This window comes from Cardiocondyla obscurior, linkage group LG06 (assembly GCF_019399895.1).
Source record: "Cardiocondyla obscurior isolate alpha-2009 linkage group LG06, Cobs3.1, whole genome shotgun sequence".
NCBI lineage: Eukaryota > Metazoa > Arthropoda > Insecta > Hymenoptera > Formicidae > Cardiocondyla > Cardiocondyla obscurior.
The window spans coordinates 5192556-5212327 of NC_091869.1; the positions used below are offsets into that span (position 1 = coordinate 5192556).

Genomic DNA, 19772 nt, shown 5'->3' on the forward strand with positions numbered 1-19772 from the left:
TGATACGCCGCGCACCTAACGCTCACCGCGTACGCGCGGACACACAGGTGCGGCCCGTCGGAGCTCTTCATCCCGATATTCCCGACGGCAGATCGGCGACTTACCCACCGTATTTTGTCATGGTGCCCAGCCGACGATATTGCCGATAGACAATAATCACACGGTAGCGCAAATATATAAGAAAATCTCGGATTATCGGTCTGATTTTACATTTTTACATGTATTTCTTTAACTATTTATTACTGTTAAATCGTGGAATAAATTTACATCACATTCGTGAAAAAAATTTGTATAGGTTAAATTCTACATCAAATGTCGCACAATACCGCAGTGTTTACGGATGAAGTGCGAGATAAAATCTCGCGACAAATATTGGTGATTATCAAAAATATTTGAAGAAAAAAAAAAATGTTCGGTAACGCTAAACAACTGTTGAGACGCACTCCGAATAAATTTGGTAAGGATCACATTCATACTTGTGTAGTAGCACGTCAATGTAGAAAAGAATTATTATATTTTTAAAACGTTACAATAAATCTTGTGTTTTACCTGATACGTCAGAGAAAGTCAGCCTTTATTCTTATTTATTAATATTATTTTAGGTTCTCAATTGCTGGCATACTTCTCGGCAGAAACGTCACTCAAAAGCAACTTAACACAGCGAGAATGCGTACGAGGTTCTTACCTGCCTGCTTGCGGACAGCCGACGTCAACGTCACATCCCCATCTAGTAAAGTTTGGCGACGTACTGCCAGGTATATCTCTTGAAGAATTTAAAAGAAGACGTTCGAAATTAGTCGAGAGTATAACAACAAATCTCAAAAATGTACTTAAACAGCAAATAGTCGTCATACCTGCGTCGCCAAAGATTTATATGTCGGACAAGATACCGTATGTCTTTCGGCAGAACACAGATTTTCTATACTTTTCTGGATGCCAGGAGCCTGACAGTATCCTAGTACTTACGTGCAACGGAGACAAACCGTTGTACACCTTATTCGTGAGAGCGAGAGACGAGCATTCGGAATTATGGGACGGCCCAAGAACCGGCGTTGAAATGGCAACTGAAATATTCGGCACAGATCATGCGTTACCAATTACAGAATTCGAACGATTCCTGACTTCTCTCATACAAGAAGACAAGAGCAGCATTGTATGGTACGATCATGCTGACGTTATTCAACCGATCTTACATAAGAAAATGTGTCAATTGATTAAATTGACGGACAGTCAAATATTTGCTTCTCCAAAGATTCTGTTTCATCAAATTCGATTGATAAAAAGTGCTTGCGAGATTGATTTAATGCGGGAGAGCTGTAAAATTGCCTCCGATGCTATTGTTAAGACGATTCAATTTTCAAAGCCGGGAATGAGTGAGCATCAATTGTTTGCTACTGTAGATTACGAATGTCGTATGCGCGGAGCTGAATATTTGGCGTATCCTCCTGTCGTAGCAGGAGGCAGGAATGCGAATGTAATACATTATATTAGTAATAATCAAATTATACAAAGTGGTGACATGGTTTTAATGGATGCAGGTTAGTACAAAAATGCATAATATTATAATTAGTTTGTTATCAAAATACGCTTCGATTTACTTACAGGTTGCGAGTATCACGGCTATTCATCTGACATAACGCGGACGTGGCCAATTGCAGGCAAGTTTACTCCAGAACAAAAAGTTCTTTACGAAGTAGTACTCGACGTACAAAAAAATTTAATAAAGAGCTTGAAAGAAATGCCATCGTTAGATAATGCATTCCGTCATATGTGTCTTCTTTTGGGAGAAAGACTACAAGAAATTGGCGTGATACCAAAAAATATCGATAAAAATGAATTATTAACAGCCGCGTACGCATATTGTCCACATCATGTTAGTCATTATCTGGGAATGGATGTGCACGACACAGGAAAAATATCCAGAAGCATAAGGATACAACCTGGAATGATAATTACAATCGAACCGGGTACTGCTTCAAGTATTATATTTATATTAAAATACTTTTTCTTTATTAATAACAATTTATATGTTATTTTTTGTTCTATACTAGGTGTCTACATAACTTCAAAGACTCCGTATGCACCGCCAAACTTTCACGGCTTAGGTATTCGTATAGAAGACGATGTTTTAATAACAGAAAATGGTCCAGAAGTTTTGACGAAAAACTGCCCGAAAGAATTAGCGGAAATTGAAACTTTAGCAAGCTAAAAGTCGATGGTGTTTTAGTGATTAATTACAAGGATTTAGTGTACATACAGTAAGACAATACCTCCAATTTTTTATTTACATATACATATATAAGAAAATATATGAACGTGTGTAATTATATAGATACTTACCCTGTATAAGTATACGAAAGCAGTTACAGTTTTAGATTTTTTTTTTTTAATAGATAAATAAAAAGTTCTTTTCGTTTAAATATAATAAGATAATTGTATAATACATACAAATTTTTATATTTATATTTTATATTTTTATTTTAGATTCAACAACATACATTTAATTTTAAATTTTATTTAAAGAAAAATTTTACATTATTCGAAAATTTGTTTAAATGGAAATGGATGAATATCATATACTTGAAACCAATAAAGCATTACTAGAATCAATAACAATAAAGTATATATGAAAAGAGCTAACGTGATCATTGATAAAAAAGAAATTCAGATCGTATTATATTTAAGACAACAAAAATACGTACAAAAGAGTTATTACTTACTATAAAATACTTCAAAGATATTCAAAATGAAATAAAACACTAGAATGTGCATTAAAAAAATATATATAGTTCTTCTAATCACTATTATATTATTGCTTGTTTTAATAAACAATTATTAAACACTGCTCGTAGCTATTATTTTTCGCGACTTGACGTCGGCTTGTTTTAAACTTATGAAATTGTTAAGTTGCTTTGCTCGCAAACGAGCCCAAATTAAATGATTTTGCATCGCATGGATTTGCGCCGCCGCGAGTGCAGCTCCTTCTGAATGCACGACCGTCGTGCAACCAAGTCCTGCAAATATAATAATTTTATTTTAACGTTTTAGGAAACAAAGACAATTATTATAATTACGAATAACTAAAAAATACCCGAAGGAACATCAAGCGAGGACCATACGCTTCGTTCAATATTGTCCGATTTCAAAGGTGGGCAGTTTATGACAGGCAAGACTGTATTACCAGAAAGTACTGGACCCAAACCGTTACTGCGACCGGCTACTGCTATCAGTACCACCTACAAAAGAAAGCAAGAAAAAACTTCTGATAAATAAAAATAAATATTCTTTTAATAGCTATCATTCGTTTTATCGTAACGAGTTTTACGATTAAAACATGACGAACACAGACCACTCGGGGTTACGTTTTTGATATGAAAAATACAAATTTTGATACAGTTATCCTTTGCAACACACTTTATATTAAAAATTAATCAATGGAACGATAAATATCGATAAAAAAACAATATAATCTGTTGAGCTAAAATTACTAAAATATTACTCAAATATTTATTTCAGCAAAAATCTATAAATAAGCATAAATATTTAAAAAATTAATATTTTATATAAACTATTAAAAGTTTATTGCTACGTAAAAAAAAAAGAATAAAACTTTAAACGTACATTTTCTCCGCTGCCTTCATATTCAGCAAGAATATTTAAAGTTTCCTCAGTAGCTTTATGAGCACTACAGACTCGGAGTTGTGGTTTTAGGCCTAGTGCTACAGCATGTTTTGCAATTTCCCGGCAATGTGCTTCGTCAGATGGTGAGCCCATAAGTATAACAACCAGTGGAGTAGGTGCTTCAATGATGTAATCCAACTGTTCCTCTACCCATTTGAAGTTACACTTTACGGTCTCCAAATGTTGTTGCGTTACTTTGGAAAGATCTCTGTACACCTAAAAACAGGTATATATTTTTAACTGTTATTATGTGACATAATATTCATAAAAATATCTCAAATTATCGAGGGAGAAAAAAGATCGTACCTGCTTATCTTTCATTTGTTTTTTATCTCCAGAAGGCCAGAGCCTCCAAGAATCGCTGTCGATAATATCAGCCAGGAATATCTCACCATTCGAATCGACACCGAATTCTATCTTCATATCTATCAACGAACTATTGCGCACCGTCCAAGCTCTCTCGAGAATCTCAAAAATGACGATAGTGCTGCGTTTCATAATGTCTACTTCGTCCTTCGTTATCTTTCTGTTACCCATTTGGAAACCTGCGGAAATAATTTGCTCGTCGGACCATTGTGGATCGTGATTTGCGTCATCCTTGAAAAACGTTTCCTGCAGAGGTGGATTGAATCTATAGCCTTCAGGTACGCCTAAAAACAATTGTTCATTAATGTATCGTGCACTTTAATATTTTATCTATCTCTATTAATTTCATATAAATAGTATTAACCCGAACATACCAGGATGCCTCTTCAAAAAGCTACCAGTCGCTTGCCTTCTAGCAACCCATTCAATCGGTATCATATCACATTTCTTAGCTATGAAAGACTTTGGACCGACAGATTTGACATAAGCCGTTCTGATACCAGCTTGATTGAGCAATCCGAAAACTTTTATGGTGGTAGATGTGCTGATTGCTGCCTTACCCTCTAAGTCGTGAGACTTTATACCATCGCCAGCGGTAATGCGGTCTTTGCTTTCTAACAAGCATAACGTAGGATCGTTTAAAAGTTCGTAAATTTTCTTCGTTTTTCCCTCATTGATAACTTTTCCAAGTTTATATTCTGCAAAAAAAAAAAATTAAGAAAAATAGAAGAAAATATTAATATCTTAATATTTATCGATATAATAATTTTTTCTATTTTATAACGAATATAAAAAACAAATCAAGGGTTTATCTCCTTCAAAAAAAATTAATTTTTTGATACAACTATTCGTTGATTTATTAAATCACTGGTAAAAAATTAAATTTCGATAATAACTGTTTGATATTATCTGTATTAAAGATCAACACGTTACAATACTCGTATGTGACGCCGGCCGGCATTCGAGCAGCGCAGCCATCGATTACCTGTTGCTTCTATCTACTCTCGTTTATCTCTTTGTCTCTCCCCGGTGGAATCGCCCCAAGGTATTCGAACATAATGCCGTAAGATTCGTTTCTGCGATTAATCTTACATGTGGCTTTCACCATACGCAAGTAGAAAAAACTGAAATTGTCGCTTCTAATTCTATCAGACTTACCAGCCATTTTACCACTCTAACGTCTACTATTGGAATGGATGTAAGTCGCTCGATTCCACGTGAATTTCTTTAGTTGTCCCCACTACGATTCGCGTTTATCCGGGTCGCGATTGGCTCGAGAAGCTGCTCTAGCTCCTCATTGCGACAACGTGATATCGCTGACGAAAAATCATATGAATAATATTTGTCTCGTGCCGCACCACATGGAAGTAGGTATATTTCCACCACGTGGTCATAACTTGCATTCCATAAAGTAAATTGACGAAACACATTTTCGAAAGCCTTTCTAGATTAGTAGATTCTGGACTATCACGAAATAATATTTTTGATGGAAATACATATACACTAAATGCAGGATATATATTGTTGAAATAATCACAACTCATTGTAATTTGTTGAGATTAATTATAACTAATTACAATTAATTCAATTTGGGACTAATAAAATTTTATGACGTTCATAGTGATAAAGAAAATCAGCCGAGGCTCCTCGCTATCCATCCATAGCACTCCATAAAATTCAAGATTACGTATTGGATACTTCCGTTCAAGGCCACGTGCTAATGAGAGGAAAGATTATTTCGTTATACACGCTGACGTAAGCCCTGTTAAGTTTCAGCGACCTGACCTTAGGTCTAGCATATGTATGCTTTACTATTAATTTTCTTGTTGGTTTCAGATAAGAGAGACAGGTTTTCTATTCGTTTGATCGTGTCGACACGCAGAGTTAGACGACTTCTCATCCATCGCACTTCCCTCTTCTTCGAGAGAGAAGAGATAATGGTCGTGCACTCATGGTCGATGGTTTCCCCCATCGATCACGCACGGTACCCCCCGTTCGTCTCGTGTAGTTTGGAACGTGGCGGAACGGAAAGACGCACGTTTCGGCACAACTGGAGCATCAGACGTGTTTCCGAAGCGGGACGACGATCACATTTCTCAACGCAAGGTGTGCGCATACTCCAGCAAACACACGTGAGGTACGTGCATCGCTTCCCTGTCAACGGTCTATCTCTCCTTCAGGATTCTCACGTCTCAAACTGGAGCAATCGCAGAACTCCATCCACGCTTGCGTTTTCGTGACGGCGTGGTAATTCTCTTCTGCGATCTTATTTTTGCGAAGAAAATACTGGTTTAAGAAAAGGTCAGCCAGTTGCATGTCTAGAATCAATCATGTGCAGAATAACATCCCCTATTCACTGCATCAGTCGCAAATTCCGTTGAATTCCGTTGCGGCGGGGTTTAGTTTCGATTTTATATTATATCGTGTCACATCACACGCTGTTAGCCCACGTACGCTGTATATACTCTTTAGTGTGGAAATTTACAATACAAAATGTATTACAAACAGCTTCGATTAACTTAATTAGTGATTAATTCATTAAGTAATACTTTTATTATTTTTAATTTACTTTTCACTCGGTAGAAAATTAATTAAATTATATAAAAACAAAATAGTATATATTCGAAATTTTGTTTTAATCGATTTTGACGATTGAATTAATAGTTTAATTTTTCAATCAAGTAATACATTATTTTATTTATATAATTTTATAAATGTTTTTGACTTACGGAAAAATTTTAAAACAATGATTGTATGTTAGAGTTGTTATTCCGTTTTAGTCTAGCAATTTTGTCGAGTGAATTAATTGCCGATTAAATTAATCAAAGTCTTTGGTTGCCCCACACGTCTTATAAAAAATGTTTATCGAAGTCGCTCCAGGGGGCACATATATCGTATAAAACATTATCACGTTTGCATTTTGGTTTATTGCAATTCCATTTTATTTTGCCTCGTATGCGTTTTTACGTATATCAAATATCATTAAATAAACTTGTCAGTCTTTTTGCCGTCTTTCTTTCTTAATTCTTCTATTTAAGTTTTATGTTTATTCGATGGAAACACACAAACGTAACAGTAAGTTAAGAAGTCGAAAAAACTTATGATAACGTAGTCGAAGTTGTAAAAATTCATACAAAGAATTAAATCGACTTTCTTGACAATAAAAGTATCGTCGAAAATATCTATGTACATAGTCAAAATGTACATTTATGAAAATATTCTTTCTTTTCGCGTATATATAACTGAAAAATTCTTTCCATCTAGTTATCTAGAACATGAAATGAATGAAGGAAGACATTACATTTCTGTTTATATGTAATTTATAACTGACATAATAGAAAAGACTTGTAGAATGATATCGTAGTTTCGCGCGTCATATGCAAGGATCGATTTATTGTAAACACAAATATAAACGTTTTATATTTTGACACTCGTGATGTTAATGCGATGTAAGATGATGAAATCAGTTGTGAAATTGCAAATTGCGTAAACTCGATGGGAAAACTTAGTTGTGTAGCATTAAACAAACGTGAGATATGTCGAGACTATCAGTCGCCCCCCGTTGGGGGTCAACAGTTTATAAGAGCAATGCAGATAATATGCTGAGAGGAATTGCAAAAGACATCTTAATAAAATTTACAAGATATAATTTAAATCTAATCTATATATTTAAGTTATAAAAATTTACTAGCCTCGAATGTTATACGTCGAGCTTATTAAGAAGTAATTTAAAACCCGGGAAATAAATTTAATATTGCCAATTATCGAAAATTTTCCAATTTAAGAAGTATAATAATAGTTGAATTAAATATTGATAATGAGAAACGCGTTTATGATAACCGTATTCATTTGTGACCTTTCAATTTAGTTATCTGTCTTAATTACTGCATGCTAATGTTACATATTAATGTTTCATATTTCTATGTAGCATTTATGCATGTTAATATTTCATGATTTCTTTACAAAATTAACATGCTTTGTTTATTATAGATCACAATGGAAATGCCACACAGTAAAGATAGTGAACATTGCACGGAAGCGATGTCTCGTCTTTCTATAAAAAAATTTAAATATACAAAGCCACAAAGTAAAGGTGAAACTAGGGGACAAAGGTCCAGTGGTCTTACACACGAATGCGGTGTTTTTGGATGCATCGCAGCTGGTGACTGGCCATCGCAAATTGACGTTGCTCAAGTTGTTTGTTTAGGTGGGTAGTTTTACAATAGAAATTAACTGAAACAAAAGATAATATAAATTAATATATATGCAATAAAAAAAAATTAAAATCTAAAAAGAAAAGACAAAATATTGATATTAATAAAATTAAAGCATTTTTGTTATTTATTCGTTAGGTTTAGTAGCGTTACAACACAGAGGACAAGAAAGCGCAGGAATCGTTACAAGCGAAGGAGTTTGTTCGAAGTCCTTTCATGTGCATAAGGGTATGGGAATGATCAATAATATTTTCAATGATGAAACTATGAGAAAGCTCAAAGGAAATCTCGGAATTGGTCACACCAGATACAGTACAGCTGCAGCCAGCGAAGAAGTAAACTGTCAACCGTTTGTAGTGCACACTGCACACGGGGCATTAGCTGTTGCTCATAACGGAGAGTTAGTCAACACTGAGTCCCTTCGAAAAATGGTAACAAAAATGAAAAACTTATTCATTTTTTTTTTTTTTTTTTTTTTAGGGGGGAGGAAAATTTATTGAATTCTTTTTTAACCCGGTATATATTTAGGTATTAGGTCGAGGAGTTGGTTTGTCAACGTACTCTGACTCGGAGCTTATAACACAAGCGCTCTGTTTGAATCCACCGGAAGGTGAAGTCAATGGACCGGACTGGCCTGCGCGTATCAAACATCTTATGCAATTGGCACCATTATCTTATTCCTTAGTGATCATGCAGAGGGATAAGATTTACGGCGTTCGAGATCCTTATGGAAATCGACCGCTTTGTCTGGGGAAAATTGTGCCGATTGGCAATTTAGGTAGATATTAAAATAATAATAGATAAAATAATTATTACTTATTTAAATAATTTTTACATATTAATAAAATAAATCGTAGCAAGTAGCGAGTCTGACGAGGAAGACGACGAGGCAGAAGGCTGGGTGATATCGTCGGAATCTTGTGGATTTTTAAGCATCGGCGCGAGATATGTTCGAGAAGTATTTCCTGGAGAGATTGTGGAGATGACTAGAGAAGGCATTAAAACTATCGAAATAGTGGAAAGACCAAATAAAAAACCGCAGGCATTCTGCATTTTCGAATACGTTTACTTTGCCAGAAGCGATAGCATTTTTGAGGGTACTTAAATAAAAATAACAAAATATAGCGCATTGGACATTAAAAAGAAGATATGTTTAACCCTTCGTTTATAGGACAAATGGTATATTCCGTACGTATGCAATGTGGGCGTGTGTTAGCAGTGGAATCTCCCGTTGAAGCGGATATAGTTAGTTCTGTGCCAGAATCTGGAACTGCAGCAGCACATGGATACGCCAGACAAGTAAATGCAAATGAAATCAACAGCTTAACTGCTGTGCAAATATATTAACGAATAATTTATGTACGTAAATATAATTAAAGTTTAATTAGTTTTTTTTTTTTTAATGTTACAGTCTAAAATTCCTTTTGCCGAAGTGCTGTGCAAAAACAGGTATGTGGGAAGAACGTTCATTCAACCTAGTACGCGACTGAGACAGCTCGGAGTGGCTAAGAAATTCGGAGCTTTGTCAGAGAATGTTAAGGGAAAGAAAATTGTCCTCATTGATGATTCAATTGTCAGAGGGAATACAATTGGCCCTATTATCAAATTATTACGCGACGCTGGTGCTAAAGAAGTAAGTTGTGGTTTTCAGTTTTACGTTTATGATATTTATTTGCGATGTCGCCTTTGCAGGTTCATATCAGAATAGCATCGCCACCATTAAAGTATCCGTGCTACATGGGCATCAATATTCCAACGCGAGAAGAACTTATTGCGAATAAACTTGATAATGTAAAACTAGCTAAACACGTGGGAGCGGACAGTTTAACGTACCTTTCAGTTGAAGGACTTGTTGAGGCAGTTAGGTATCGCATGGATAATCGCGAGAGTAATTACATAGGTCACTGCACCGCCTGTCTAACAGGAGAGTATCCAGACGAATTGCCTGGTGACCTCGATTGGTGAAAACATTCATGATTTTTTTTTTATTCTGAAATCAAACAAAGCTCAGGTTATTAAAATAAAATAATGATCAAGTAGCATTTTGCTATGCAAAGTTTGTACACATATAATATATAACTTTGTACACATATAATTGATACATTTGAATTACTTGAATACATTTTACAATTTATTTCAGTTTTGCTGAGTTATATGAAATACATATAAATATATATATAATTATTAGGAATAAGAACTTTTTATATTCGTTTATAACATTTTAATAGATGTTATTTGTACTTTTGGGCTTGATTCAGTATTTTATAATAATTTTATGTATAAAAAATATATGGTTACTTACATGTGACATAAAAATCCAATCATGCTTCTTCTGAATTCTCTTTGGTTTTGCTCGCAAGTGGAATATCCTCATCAGACTCTGAATCTGAGGCAATACCTTTGGATTTTTTCTCTTCCCTAATTTTTTGTTTTTCCAAAAACACACTTAACTCTTCTAATTTATCATTACGTATTTTATTCCAAAATTGCATGGCTAAAAAAAATAAGTTTTGCAAAATAAAGCACATCAAAGAATAATTTAGTTTATTTTTTACCTTCTTCTTGATATTTAGGTGGCACTCCAGCTTGTGATAATGTTTCCATACTTGGAGTACAACTGTCCTGTTCAGAATTACTAAGAACCTCTGCTCTTGGTTTAATAAATACCCTCTGCATCTTGAGTAATTTTCTAGTTTTAGCAAAATATTTCAAAGATGGTACTTTATCAAATACTTCGTCGTCTACCTTTGGGTTTTCATCTTTCTCAAAAAACATGTATGTGCCTATAGCATCTTCATAAGTACCTTCATAAAACTGATGCAAAACAAAAAAGAAAAAAAAATATAAATTTCAAGTATAACTTGAGTTTTTCTTTTTGACTCTTATACCCAATGGAATATTACATACCCGTCCATTAATTTCCATTATAGGATGCTCGGTATCTATTCCAATCATATCTAATTGAAGATTTTCATTACTAAATGTGTCGCTACCAGTAAGCCCTTCAAACTCCACATATACTAGCATTTCCTCCTCGTTTTCTGACAATTCATCATCAGACTGCATTGTCGTTTAACGAATTAAGTTACACGAAAAGACAGTCACTCAAATAAATGTGACAGACTTCCTAACCTTAAAACACGTTACTTTATTTAATATTCTTCTATAACAAAAAAAATCTTCACGTACCAACGAATTTCTAACATACATAAAAAATTACGAGTGTTTTTAATCTGTAGTAGTCATATCTCCCATAAAAGTGTCGCAGCATTAAAATCTCGCACTGCACTCGGTGGTAAATAAACCAAGAACCAAACCTCGCGAGCGTTTCTCAGTCCCTTGCGGAATATAGAAAAGCATGTCGCGTGATAAAAGACAGTACTATACGCAATCGGGATATAACTTGGCCTTGCTGATGGTCCGAAAAATCGTCTGAGTTATTAGGAAAATAGAATTCGCAAGGAGATTATTTAGATCACTGCAGTCAATTAAGGATTCGCGGGTGCTTGCACAGATGACACTAGTGGTTCCGACGTACTTTAGAACGCAGCCGCGATGGTGACGTGTTCCGTGGTCCAAACACGTGTAGAATAAACATTCGACACGTCGCTTTTTACTCCAGGCTTTCGCGCTACGCCGCCAGCTTGCGTTCGATTCGTCTGACCAACGTTGATCGGTTCACTTGCCACGTTGCTACCGGTTGTCACGCAAGAGACCAATATAAGTCTGCGCACCAGTCTTCCGAGCGTCTCCGTTTACACATCACCGTCCGTATTTCACGGAATACTTTCGGAACGTAAGCGCCGTTGATATATTTGAGACGTTTTCGAGCAGAACTCACAGTGTTCTCTAAACGAAGCTTTCAGCGCTCTTCCGGATTGTTGACAATAACAGCCGCACAATGGTGAGCACGATAAAGATGAATTAATTCTAAATGGAGGAATATATGCGAAGGAAGTATTAACGTTGCTTGTTTTTTCTTGAAAAAAAAAAAAACAGCCTGCTGCACCGAGTGCTACTTCTGTGGGGTCTGTCGGACGATCGCCTAGCAAGGCAATAGCACCAAGAACAGGTGGCAGTGGCACGGTCAGGCAGAGAAAAACCACTGTAACCTCCTCTGCCAGAAACAGAAACACTGGCACAAGTTCTGGTGGCATGTGGAGGTTTTATACCGATGATTCTCCCGGAATTAAAGTGTAAGTGGTGATTGACCACAGATTTTAAACTCTAACTGCAAATTACATGTTCTATATGTGTATATATCGAGTCATGTGAGCTGAAAGGATTTATGTACATTTTGTCTTGTTACAACATACTTCTATGTTTAGTATGTTTACTATGTTTGCTATAGAATGTAATATTAAGATTCTTAAGCATTTTCTTTTACATTTTTCACATTTTAATAGGGTTATAATAAATGTTGGAAATTCTTTTTCTTGCAGGGGACCTGTACCAGTGCTAGTTATGTCCCTCCTGTTTATCGCATCTGTGTTTATGCTCCATATTTGGGGCAAGTACACCAGAACTTAGGTTTAAGCTTGGTACATTAGGATTAAAAGTAAAGGCTGATGATGACGTTGGAACTCTAGATTGCAATTGTGCAATCGTACATTGGTATCTCAAATGGGTTAATGCATAATTTTTAACTTATAGATTATTAATAATATCATTGCAGAAACACTCATGAATTCATTGTCATTACGTAGCCGAAATATATTTGTCGAGATATATTAATATACGTAGGATTAAAAAAACAAGTATGTTTGTTTATTCATGTTTATCGATTTGTGCGTTATGAGAACTAGGTAAGATATTATTCAGTTCGCATTTGTAATACTAAGGATATTACACTATGTAATATTTAAATAAATATAATTTATTTTTATCTTTGCCCGTTGGTATTGTGTAAATTAATTTCTTTGTAAGGGTAAATAAAGTATGGGTCTGTAAAACAGAGATTACTGTTCATTACATGCTATTTTTTTCTCTTTTTTTTTTTTAATAGTTTCGTTCTTATGTGAGATTGTAGGACACCACTCCAGAAATTATTAAAGGTATAACATTAAGAGAATCCAGAATGTACTTATACGTAATCTGAGATTTTTTGCTATTAATGTTTCGGAAACTAGAATGCGATGAAAGATCGGATCGAATTTGTAACACTCTACTTTACTTTATTCAAAGTCGTTTACTCTGTATCACTTATGGCATTTTTTTACACCTGGAAGTTTTCTACATTGTATTTCTGTCGACGAACGTTTTCAGTGAGGCGCCGGCGCATTCAATATTGATTCCCAACGCTATGAACTAAATTACATTGCGACACTTTCAAATTGACAGAGGAAAAGATAATCGTTATAAGGTGACAACGTGTTATCGGTTCAAGAGACTCAATTACAAACTACGAAAAATAATCATGCGACTTACCAATCTGCATGAGCATCAGCGGAGTTGTCGAATTCTGCCGGTGACTGTAACATAAAAAGAAAAATATTAATGTAGACATGCTAGTTAGTTCATGGGTTTAACAAAAAAAGAAGTAAAAGTTTTTTTTTTAATTTAATTTAAAAAATTGATATTTACCTAAAAGTTGCTCCGCCGATGCATGATGCCCCCCGGGCCTGCTCCTCCTCTCAGATGGAACGTGACGAGCCATCCTTCCGCGCACAAGTAACTCGCGAACGCACTCCTGTAAAAAATAATCGTATAAAAAAACGTCCGTAAACTAGCGGCACTCCCGAAACGACCGACGAACCGGCTGCGGTTCGTATGATGACTGATATCGACGCACGGCACTTTAAATTCTTATTAAACGATGCGCAGCAGCGGAGTTTCTCTTGATCTGAAACACACAAATTAAAGAATTATTTTGTAGATATCACATTCAAAGCATTTTATTTCAAAGATAAATTTATATTTACCCTGGGGTTGCTCCGCCGGGGCAGGATACCCTTCCTGGGCCTCCTCCTCTCAGGTAGCACGTGTCGAGTCGTCTTTCCGTGCGAGATAGTCCACGATACTTTCGAGATAGTCCACGACACTCGCGAAATAGTCCACGATACTCCCGACCGTCTCAAATCTTCGAATTCGATACGAGAAACGGGCTACGACGCACGAATGCCTCGACATTTTCGTTTCGAACTCGGACCGCGTGCTCGCCGAGACCTCTAGTAGTACGCAGTAGCACGAGTCTACGTAGTCCGATACGAGCTTGAGATCAGGCGATCGATAGAGAACTGTGATTGGTCGGCGCGCTAGGGAAATTACACGTCGACCAATCACAGCGTTTTACTAGAAACAGGTACACGATGATAAATCGTGAGAGCTAATTCAGTCATCACATCATTTTCTTATAGATAGGAATTAAAAAAAAAAAAGAAGAAAAAAGGTAATTATCAAGAAACATAATATATAATAAATAACGTTTAAAAAAATTTTTTTTAACTCAAAAATATCAAAAATATTCTGAATAATTAAACCATAAGAGAAATCGATTACAGCAGATGTCTCCAATCAATCAATCAATCAATAGAAACAAAAAACGTAATAATGAATCCCTGTCGAAATTGACAACCGAAGACAATGGAGGTCGCGGTCCATCTGACTTAAGTGTCTCTGAAAATGAACACCCCGAACGTTCCCGCCGACGATCCCTCGGCGGAAAGGCGCTCTGAGGGCTTGCGCGGTGGAGGCTGTAGGAAGAGAACGGCGCATCGCGGGTGCATGAGGACGAGGATGATACGGTGGGGGAGCACAAGGGTGTCACGCGATTCTCGTTCCGCACCGAGCGTCCCCCGCTGCGCGGGAAAGAGGGGCTGAGCGGACACGCGCATCTCTCGCGCTCCAACGTCGTCGATGGGTGCCGAGGAGGGCTCCGCGAGGCATCCGCGGTGGAGGAGACTCACACACGTGATACCGCCGAGTGCGGGAGTGCGCGCCTCATTTTAGACCGCCGCGGCGACATCGAGCCTTCACTCGCCTGCCGAGCGACGCGGCGTCGGGGCGCGACGACGCGCGTACCGCTGGAAGAGCCACCGCGAGAGATGCCGTTCACCACGGGAGAGGTAAACTGCCTTGTCCTTTTTTTTTTCTCTACTCCTCCCCCCCGTTTCCGAGTCGCCGTTTCGGAAAAATCTGGGAAAGCTCCGGGGAGAGCCTGAGGCGCCGATAACGTATCGTGTTCCCGTTGTATTTGACACATTTGGTGCTGCCGCATTGAATATCTCGCCTGACGAGGTATAGAATCCTGCTGGAAGACGCGCGTTGCATTATTTGCGAGGGTGGGAGGGAGGGAGGGAGGTCTCGAAGGTAATTCTAAATTCACAGACGCGTGAAACGCGCCTGGAACATTCTCAAGTTATTCAAAATGCTTGTGCCAAGAAACACGCGCGGCGTTCCCCTTTAATTTATTAGAGAGTCTCCCTGGGAATAGCCCCGTGTCACGGGCAGGTACACGTCCACGACGCGTCGCGCGCGTTTTCCGCATTGCGGAAATCGTAGTGTAACCACACGCGCCCCAGTGTACACGAGTTTGTTTATTCGAGACCTGTTAATTTGCCAGAAAATAGAATCCCGATATCGACCGCCCTTTCCTCCTCATACTGACCTTTTTCAGGATAGCAAAAAATCAGAGTCGGAATTCATATGGCACGCGAATCACGTTAAATTGTAACTCTTTCTTTTATTTACAGGGATCAGCTTAGCTTAAAATTATGACTATCCATTTTTATCACAAATTAATAATTAAATTAATTTATCGCAATTAATTTATTACGAATTTAACTTGTAATTATTCTACGCGAAATGGTAGTTTCAATTTAAGGAGAACAATATTCGAAACCAATTAATCGTTCTCTCAAAGTGAAGAAGAAGAACTATCAGCTGAGAGATCAAAAGACTAACTTAATAATCGCATTTCAGAGCTCGAGATAATTTGTCCGGAGGTGATTAACGTGTCGTTAGGAGACATGGCCGTCGACATCTTAGACGAGGATCATCTCGCCGTGAGTGCGATTGTGACCGTCGGTATGCAGCTGATCTTCTTCACGATTGCAGCCACTTTCCAGCTGGACAAGCTGACAGACTTCGCCGGCGGCACCAACTTCATCATTCTCGCCCTCCTTACTTTCTTTCTTGGTCAAGTGGGCAAGGTACTTTTAACACGCATTGGCTTCCCGCATGTGTGAACAGCCTTCGCGATACTTCTAACAAGATCTGAACGCTGAAACGTACCGAGGCATTTACGGGCCCGAAGAGAACGCGAAGTCACTTGGGAATTATGATAAGCGAGCCTTCCGTGCAAAACGTTTTTAACATATTAAACTTGATACGTTATATGAATTGGGAAAGAACTTACTAAGGTATAAATAGAAGTTAACAGACTCGAGAAAAGAGAAAGATATTACGATTTGAGTGTAGACATTTCCTCGCGTTGTTATCACTCAAAAGTTTAATATATTATAGTTATGATTTTATGCAGCTATAAATCTTTAGTAATAATTATATAATACTTGTAAATTAAATTCGTAAATCGTTCTAGATCGATTCTGTCTCACTTAAATACGTTTTGAAACCCGACGTATTGGAACTGCGGATTTTATCATCGACAGTTTTATCCTCAATGAAGCCGGGGCTATAAATAAGGTGGCAAGATATATTTAATGCCTATTAACGGATGACCTGTACCTGTCTATAGACTGCTTTTTCTTTTTTCCTTTTTTTTTTTTTTTTTTTACATAAGGCGCTCATTTTATGTTGGTCATTACAGGCGTCGCGAATCTGCATTGATGTAAATAACACCTCGTATCTTTCTATCCCTCGTGTAGACGTACGACAGCCGGCAGGTCATGGTGACCGTGTTCGTCTGCCTGTGGGGCGTGCGGCTCTCCGGATACCTCCTGTACAGAATCGTCAAGATAGGCCGCGACAAGAGATTCGACGACCGTCGCAGCAATGTGATCCGCTTTGCCGTGTTCTGGACATTCCAGGTGAGAGGCTGTGTTGGCGTAACAACCACGTGTTTCACTCGATCGAGGATGCCACCCAATTCTCTCCCCATGGTAACGTGAATGAAGAACATTTTGACGGTTCGCAGGCTGTGTGGGTGTACGTTGTCAGCCTGCCTGTGATAATAATCAATTCTCCACGCCACAAAATACCGCCCGCCCCGAAAACGATGACGACTCTCGATAGCGCTGGCTCGGGGCTCTTCGTGATCGGTCTGCTGGCCGAGACTTACGCCGACCTGCAGAAGTTCGCCTTCAAGCAGGACCCAGTAAACAATGGAAAGTGGTGTAACGACGGTGAGATCATTAAATACATGCATAAATACGAAAACTTGCGCGAAGCTCCACGTACAATTTTGTTACAACAGTTTCGACGTTCGTTTATCTGATTTTCATGTACATTAAAAATTTAAAAGAAACTCACCGCATAAATCTGATAAATTAATTTGCTTGGCTGTACTCAAATTAATTCATTAATATTTTTTCTGCTTTTTTTTTCTTTATCATTTACAAGTTAACGTTTTTAGGACTTTGGAGACTCTCTCGGCATCCGAATTATTTTGGCGAAATTGTGGTGTGGTGGGGAATATTTATAATATCCTTGAACGTCATCGAAGGAGCGGAATGGGTCGCTATCGCATCCCCGATCTTCACAACGCTTATTATTCTATTCCTGTCGGGAATGCCGTTATTGGAAAAGGCGTCGGATGAAAGATACCGGGAGTGAGTGTACTGACAGTTTTAGCACTTAAAAAAAAAATTCTATTAGCAGAGTAAAAAAATATAAAATAAATAAGTTTTTGTTTTATAGTTTGTCACAAAAAAAAATATTAATGAATACCGATTTTTGCTCTATTGCATATTCACCGAGTGTGTTTTCGTGTGTTTATATAGTAACGCAGAGTACCGCTACTACAAACAATCCACGTCGCCGTTGATACCAATACCGCCGTCTATCTACGTCGAGGTGCCACGATTTCTCAAATTCATCCTGTGCTGCGAATTTCCATTGTACGACTCATTAGATGTCAAGCCGAGATCAGCCGTCACTGAATCAACGTCCATTAGCCTCGCCGCGTCCACGTAGCTGTAGCTACACGTCGGACGACCAAATTCAGAGTCCGGCGTGCAGTCAACAACAGCTACGACCAGTACAGCCTTCTAAATGCTATTTTATCTCTCTGCGGCACCGGGAACTCCGCCTGTCTGCTAACAGAAATATAACCATGGCCGAATCGTATTTTTTCAACTCAATGTCTTATCGAGCACGATATTGGTACCTCGAGGAATTATACAAAGCTGTACTTGGTCGAGCACATAAAGTTCGGTATGTGGGAACCGAGAAAATCCCTCTCTAAAGTGGAAAGGCTTGCAAAAAGTATTATTATTTTTGTAACGAAAAGTCCTTTCCGGCGTTAGGAGTAAACAGTACCGACTACTTTCCGTACAGATTTGAATGATGAGACGAACAAAGAAAAATTATTTTTGTAGCGATGTTATATGGGTACCAATGAAAAAGTAGCTTTATTGACCAATTCAAGCATCGTTCCTGTACGGCAAGCTGACGGTAGTGACTTAATTAGTGACTTTATTTATGTACTTAAATTCTTATTTTAGATACAAGATGAGAGATCGGAGATAATATATAATTTGTATGTTCTCAAGAATATTTAAGAAGAAGCTTAAAAAAAATTTTGAAAGCGTTACTATATTCAATTAGTCAACCGCTACTCGTAAATTAATCGATAATAATATTATATATTGTTCCAAGAGAGTAGTTTTTGCGAAATAAAATTAGGCAGCCGTTTACTGCATTCGCTGTCAACTAACAAAAAGTATGTGTCTTAAATATTGCGAAAACGAAATTTAATGCGAGATTTTAATGTAATATTGATAAGATAACCGTAGCTCATTTCTGAAATTCTAATAGTAATTTCTAAAATTGAGGATTTGTAGTGGTTGACGGTTGATACTGATGTCGATTAATTAAAGATAAAATAATTGACTGAAACAAAGAGATTGGAGGCGAAATGGAAGTATGTGTACGGTATTTCACGTCTCGTAAGCGAACAAGCAATATTTATCGCCAGAGACGTCAGACAAGTGTAATAAAACAGTCACGTTTACATTTCACCTCGCTATTACAATCGCTATCCATTCCGTTTGTTAGTGCATCACATAGGATGCTTATGAAGAAATTTTAGATGCGTTACGAATGTAGTGCGTCTACGTATCCCGATTTCTTCTGTCGCGAGGCTTTCGATCGAATTATTGAGTCGTAGCAATATCAAACATATCTCCGTGCCGAATAGAAGCGTTCGCAGAATACAAAATATGAATTCCGAAAGGGAATCTATAAAACATATAGTACTAACCGAAATTACGATGCGCACGAAACGAATTTCTCGTGGATAAACGATCCAAACGTTACTTCTCGATATTTTATCGTTACATATGTCTTCAAAGTTTAGGTAATAAATACTTATTGATCTTGATTTTGGATTAT

At 37.3% G+C, this 19772-nt stretch overlaps 6 protein-coding genes and 1 long non-coding RNA gene across 10 annotated transcripts; 4 read left to right on the forward strand and 3 right to left on the reverse strand.

The window, feature by feature from the left end:
• The first annotated feature begins 23 nt into the window (after positions 1-23).
• LOC139103522 (xaa-Pro aminopeptidase 3) lies at positions 24-2209 on the forward strand. Of its 2 annotated transcripts, none has more exons than XM_070658294.1 (5): positions 24-163; positions 296-457; positions 603-1538; positions 1605-1967; positions 2052-2209. In XM_070658294.1, the coding sequence occupies exons 2-5, from the start codon at positions 409-411 to the stop codon at positions 2207-2209; spliced, it is 1506 nt and encodes a 501-aa protein (XP_070514395.1). In that variant the 5' UTR covers positions 24-163; positions 296-408. The 2 variants fall into 2 exon arrangements, with proteins under 2 accessions (XP_070514395.1, XP_070514394.1); XM_070658293.1 differs by having other exon boundaries at positions 74-198.
• A 34-nt stretch (positions 2210-2243) lies between these two features.
• Positions 2244-5404, reverse strand: Paics (PAICS bifunctional enzyme). The gene is made up of 6 exons (XM_070658295.1): positions 5206-5404; positions 4422-4745; positions 3988-4331; positions 3622-3897; positions 3092-3236; positions 2244-3014 (listed from the first exon to the last, which is right to left on the reverse strand). The coding sequence occupies exons 1-6, from the start codon at positions 5210-5212 to the stop codon at positions 2836-2838; spliced, it is 1275 nt and encodes a 424-aa protein (XP_070514396.1). The 5' UTR covers positions 5213-5404; the 3' UTR covers positions 2244-2835.
• Positions 5405-5666: 262 nt separating this feature from the next.
• LOC139103521 (amidophosphoribosyltransferase) lies at positions 5667-10582 on the forward strand. Of its 2 annotated transcripts, none has more exons than XM_070658292.1 (9): positions 5667-5802; positions 5884-6294; positions 8038-8254; positions 8400-8692; positions 8790-9039; positions 9119-9358; positions 9433-9560; positions 9673-9894; positions 9954-10582. In XM_070658292.1, the coding sequence occupies exons 3-9, from the start codon at positions 8044-8046 to the stop codon at positions 10224-10226; spliced, it is 1617 nt and encodes a 538-aa protein (XP_070514393.1). In that variant the 5' UTR covers positions 5667-5802; positions 5884-6294; positions 8038-8043; the 3' UTR covers positions 10227-10582. The 2 variants fall into 2 exon arrangements, with proteins under 2 accessions (XP_070514393.1, XP_070514391.1); XM_070658290.1 differs by having other exon boundaries at positions 5884-6184.
• On the reverse strand, positions 8711-11814 carry LOC139103524 (general transcription factor 3C polypeptide 6). 2 transcript variants are annotated; one of them, XM_070658297.1, is made up of 5 exons: positions 11470-11814; positions 11169-11388; positions 10817-11075; positions 10564-10755; positions 8711-10251 (listed from the first exon to the last, which is right to left on the reverse strand). In XM_070658297.1, exons 2-4 carry the CDS (start codon positions 11325-11327, stop codon positions 10583-10585), a joined length of 591 nt encoding a protein of 196 aa, XP_070514398.1. In that variant the 5' UTR covers positions 11328-11388; positions 11470-11814; the 3' UTR covers positions 8711-10251; positions 10564-10582. The 2 variants fall into 2 exon arrangements, with proteins under 2 accessions (XP_070514398.1, XP_070514397.1); XM_070658296.1 differs by having other exon boundaries at positions 11169-11393.
• Positions 11815-11951: 137 nt separating this feature from the next.
• On the forward strand, positions 11952-13217 carry Sec61beta (Sec61 translocon subunit beta). Its single transcript, XM_070658301.1, has 3 exons — positions 11952-12165; positions 12261-12457; positions 12704-13217. Exons 1-3 carry the CDS (start codon positions 12163-12165, stop codon positions 12789-12791), a joined length of 288 nt encoding a protein of 95 aa, XP_070514402.1. The 5' UTR covers positions 11952-12162; the 3' UTR covers positions 12792-13217.
• Positions 13218-13323: 106 nt separating this feature from the next.
• LOC139103527 (uncharacterized) lies at positions 13324-14573 on the reverse strand. The gene is made up of 3 exons (XR_011545911.1): positions 14183-14573; positions 13845-14103; positions 13324-13732 (listed from the first exon to the last, which is right to left on the reverse strand). It is a non-coding gene; the product is annotated as an uncharacterized lncRNA (long non-coding RNA).
• A 473-nt stretch (positions 14574-15046) lies between these two features.
• On the forward strand, positions 15047-19761 carry LOC139103694 (uncharacterized). The gene is made up of 6 exons (XM_070658616.1): positions 15047-15325; positions 16182-16411; positions 17087-17248; positions 17356-17563; positions 17794-17989; positions 18161-19761. The coding sequence occupies exons 2-6, from the start codon at positions 16229-16231 to the stop codon at positions 18351-18353; spliced, it is 942 nt and encodes a 313-aa protein (XP_070514717.1). The 5' UTR covers positions 15047-15325; positions 16182-16228; the 3' UTR covers positions 18354-19761.
• The last annotated feature ends 11 nt before the right edge of the window (positions 19762-19772 follow it).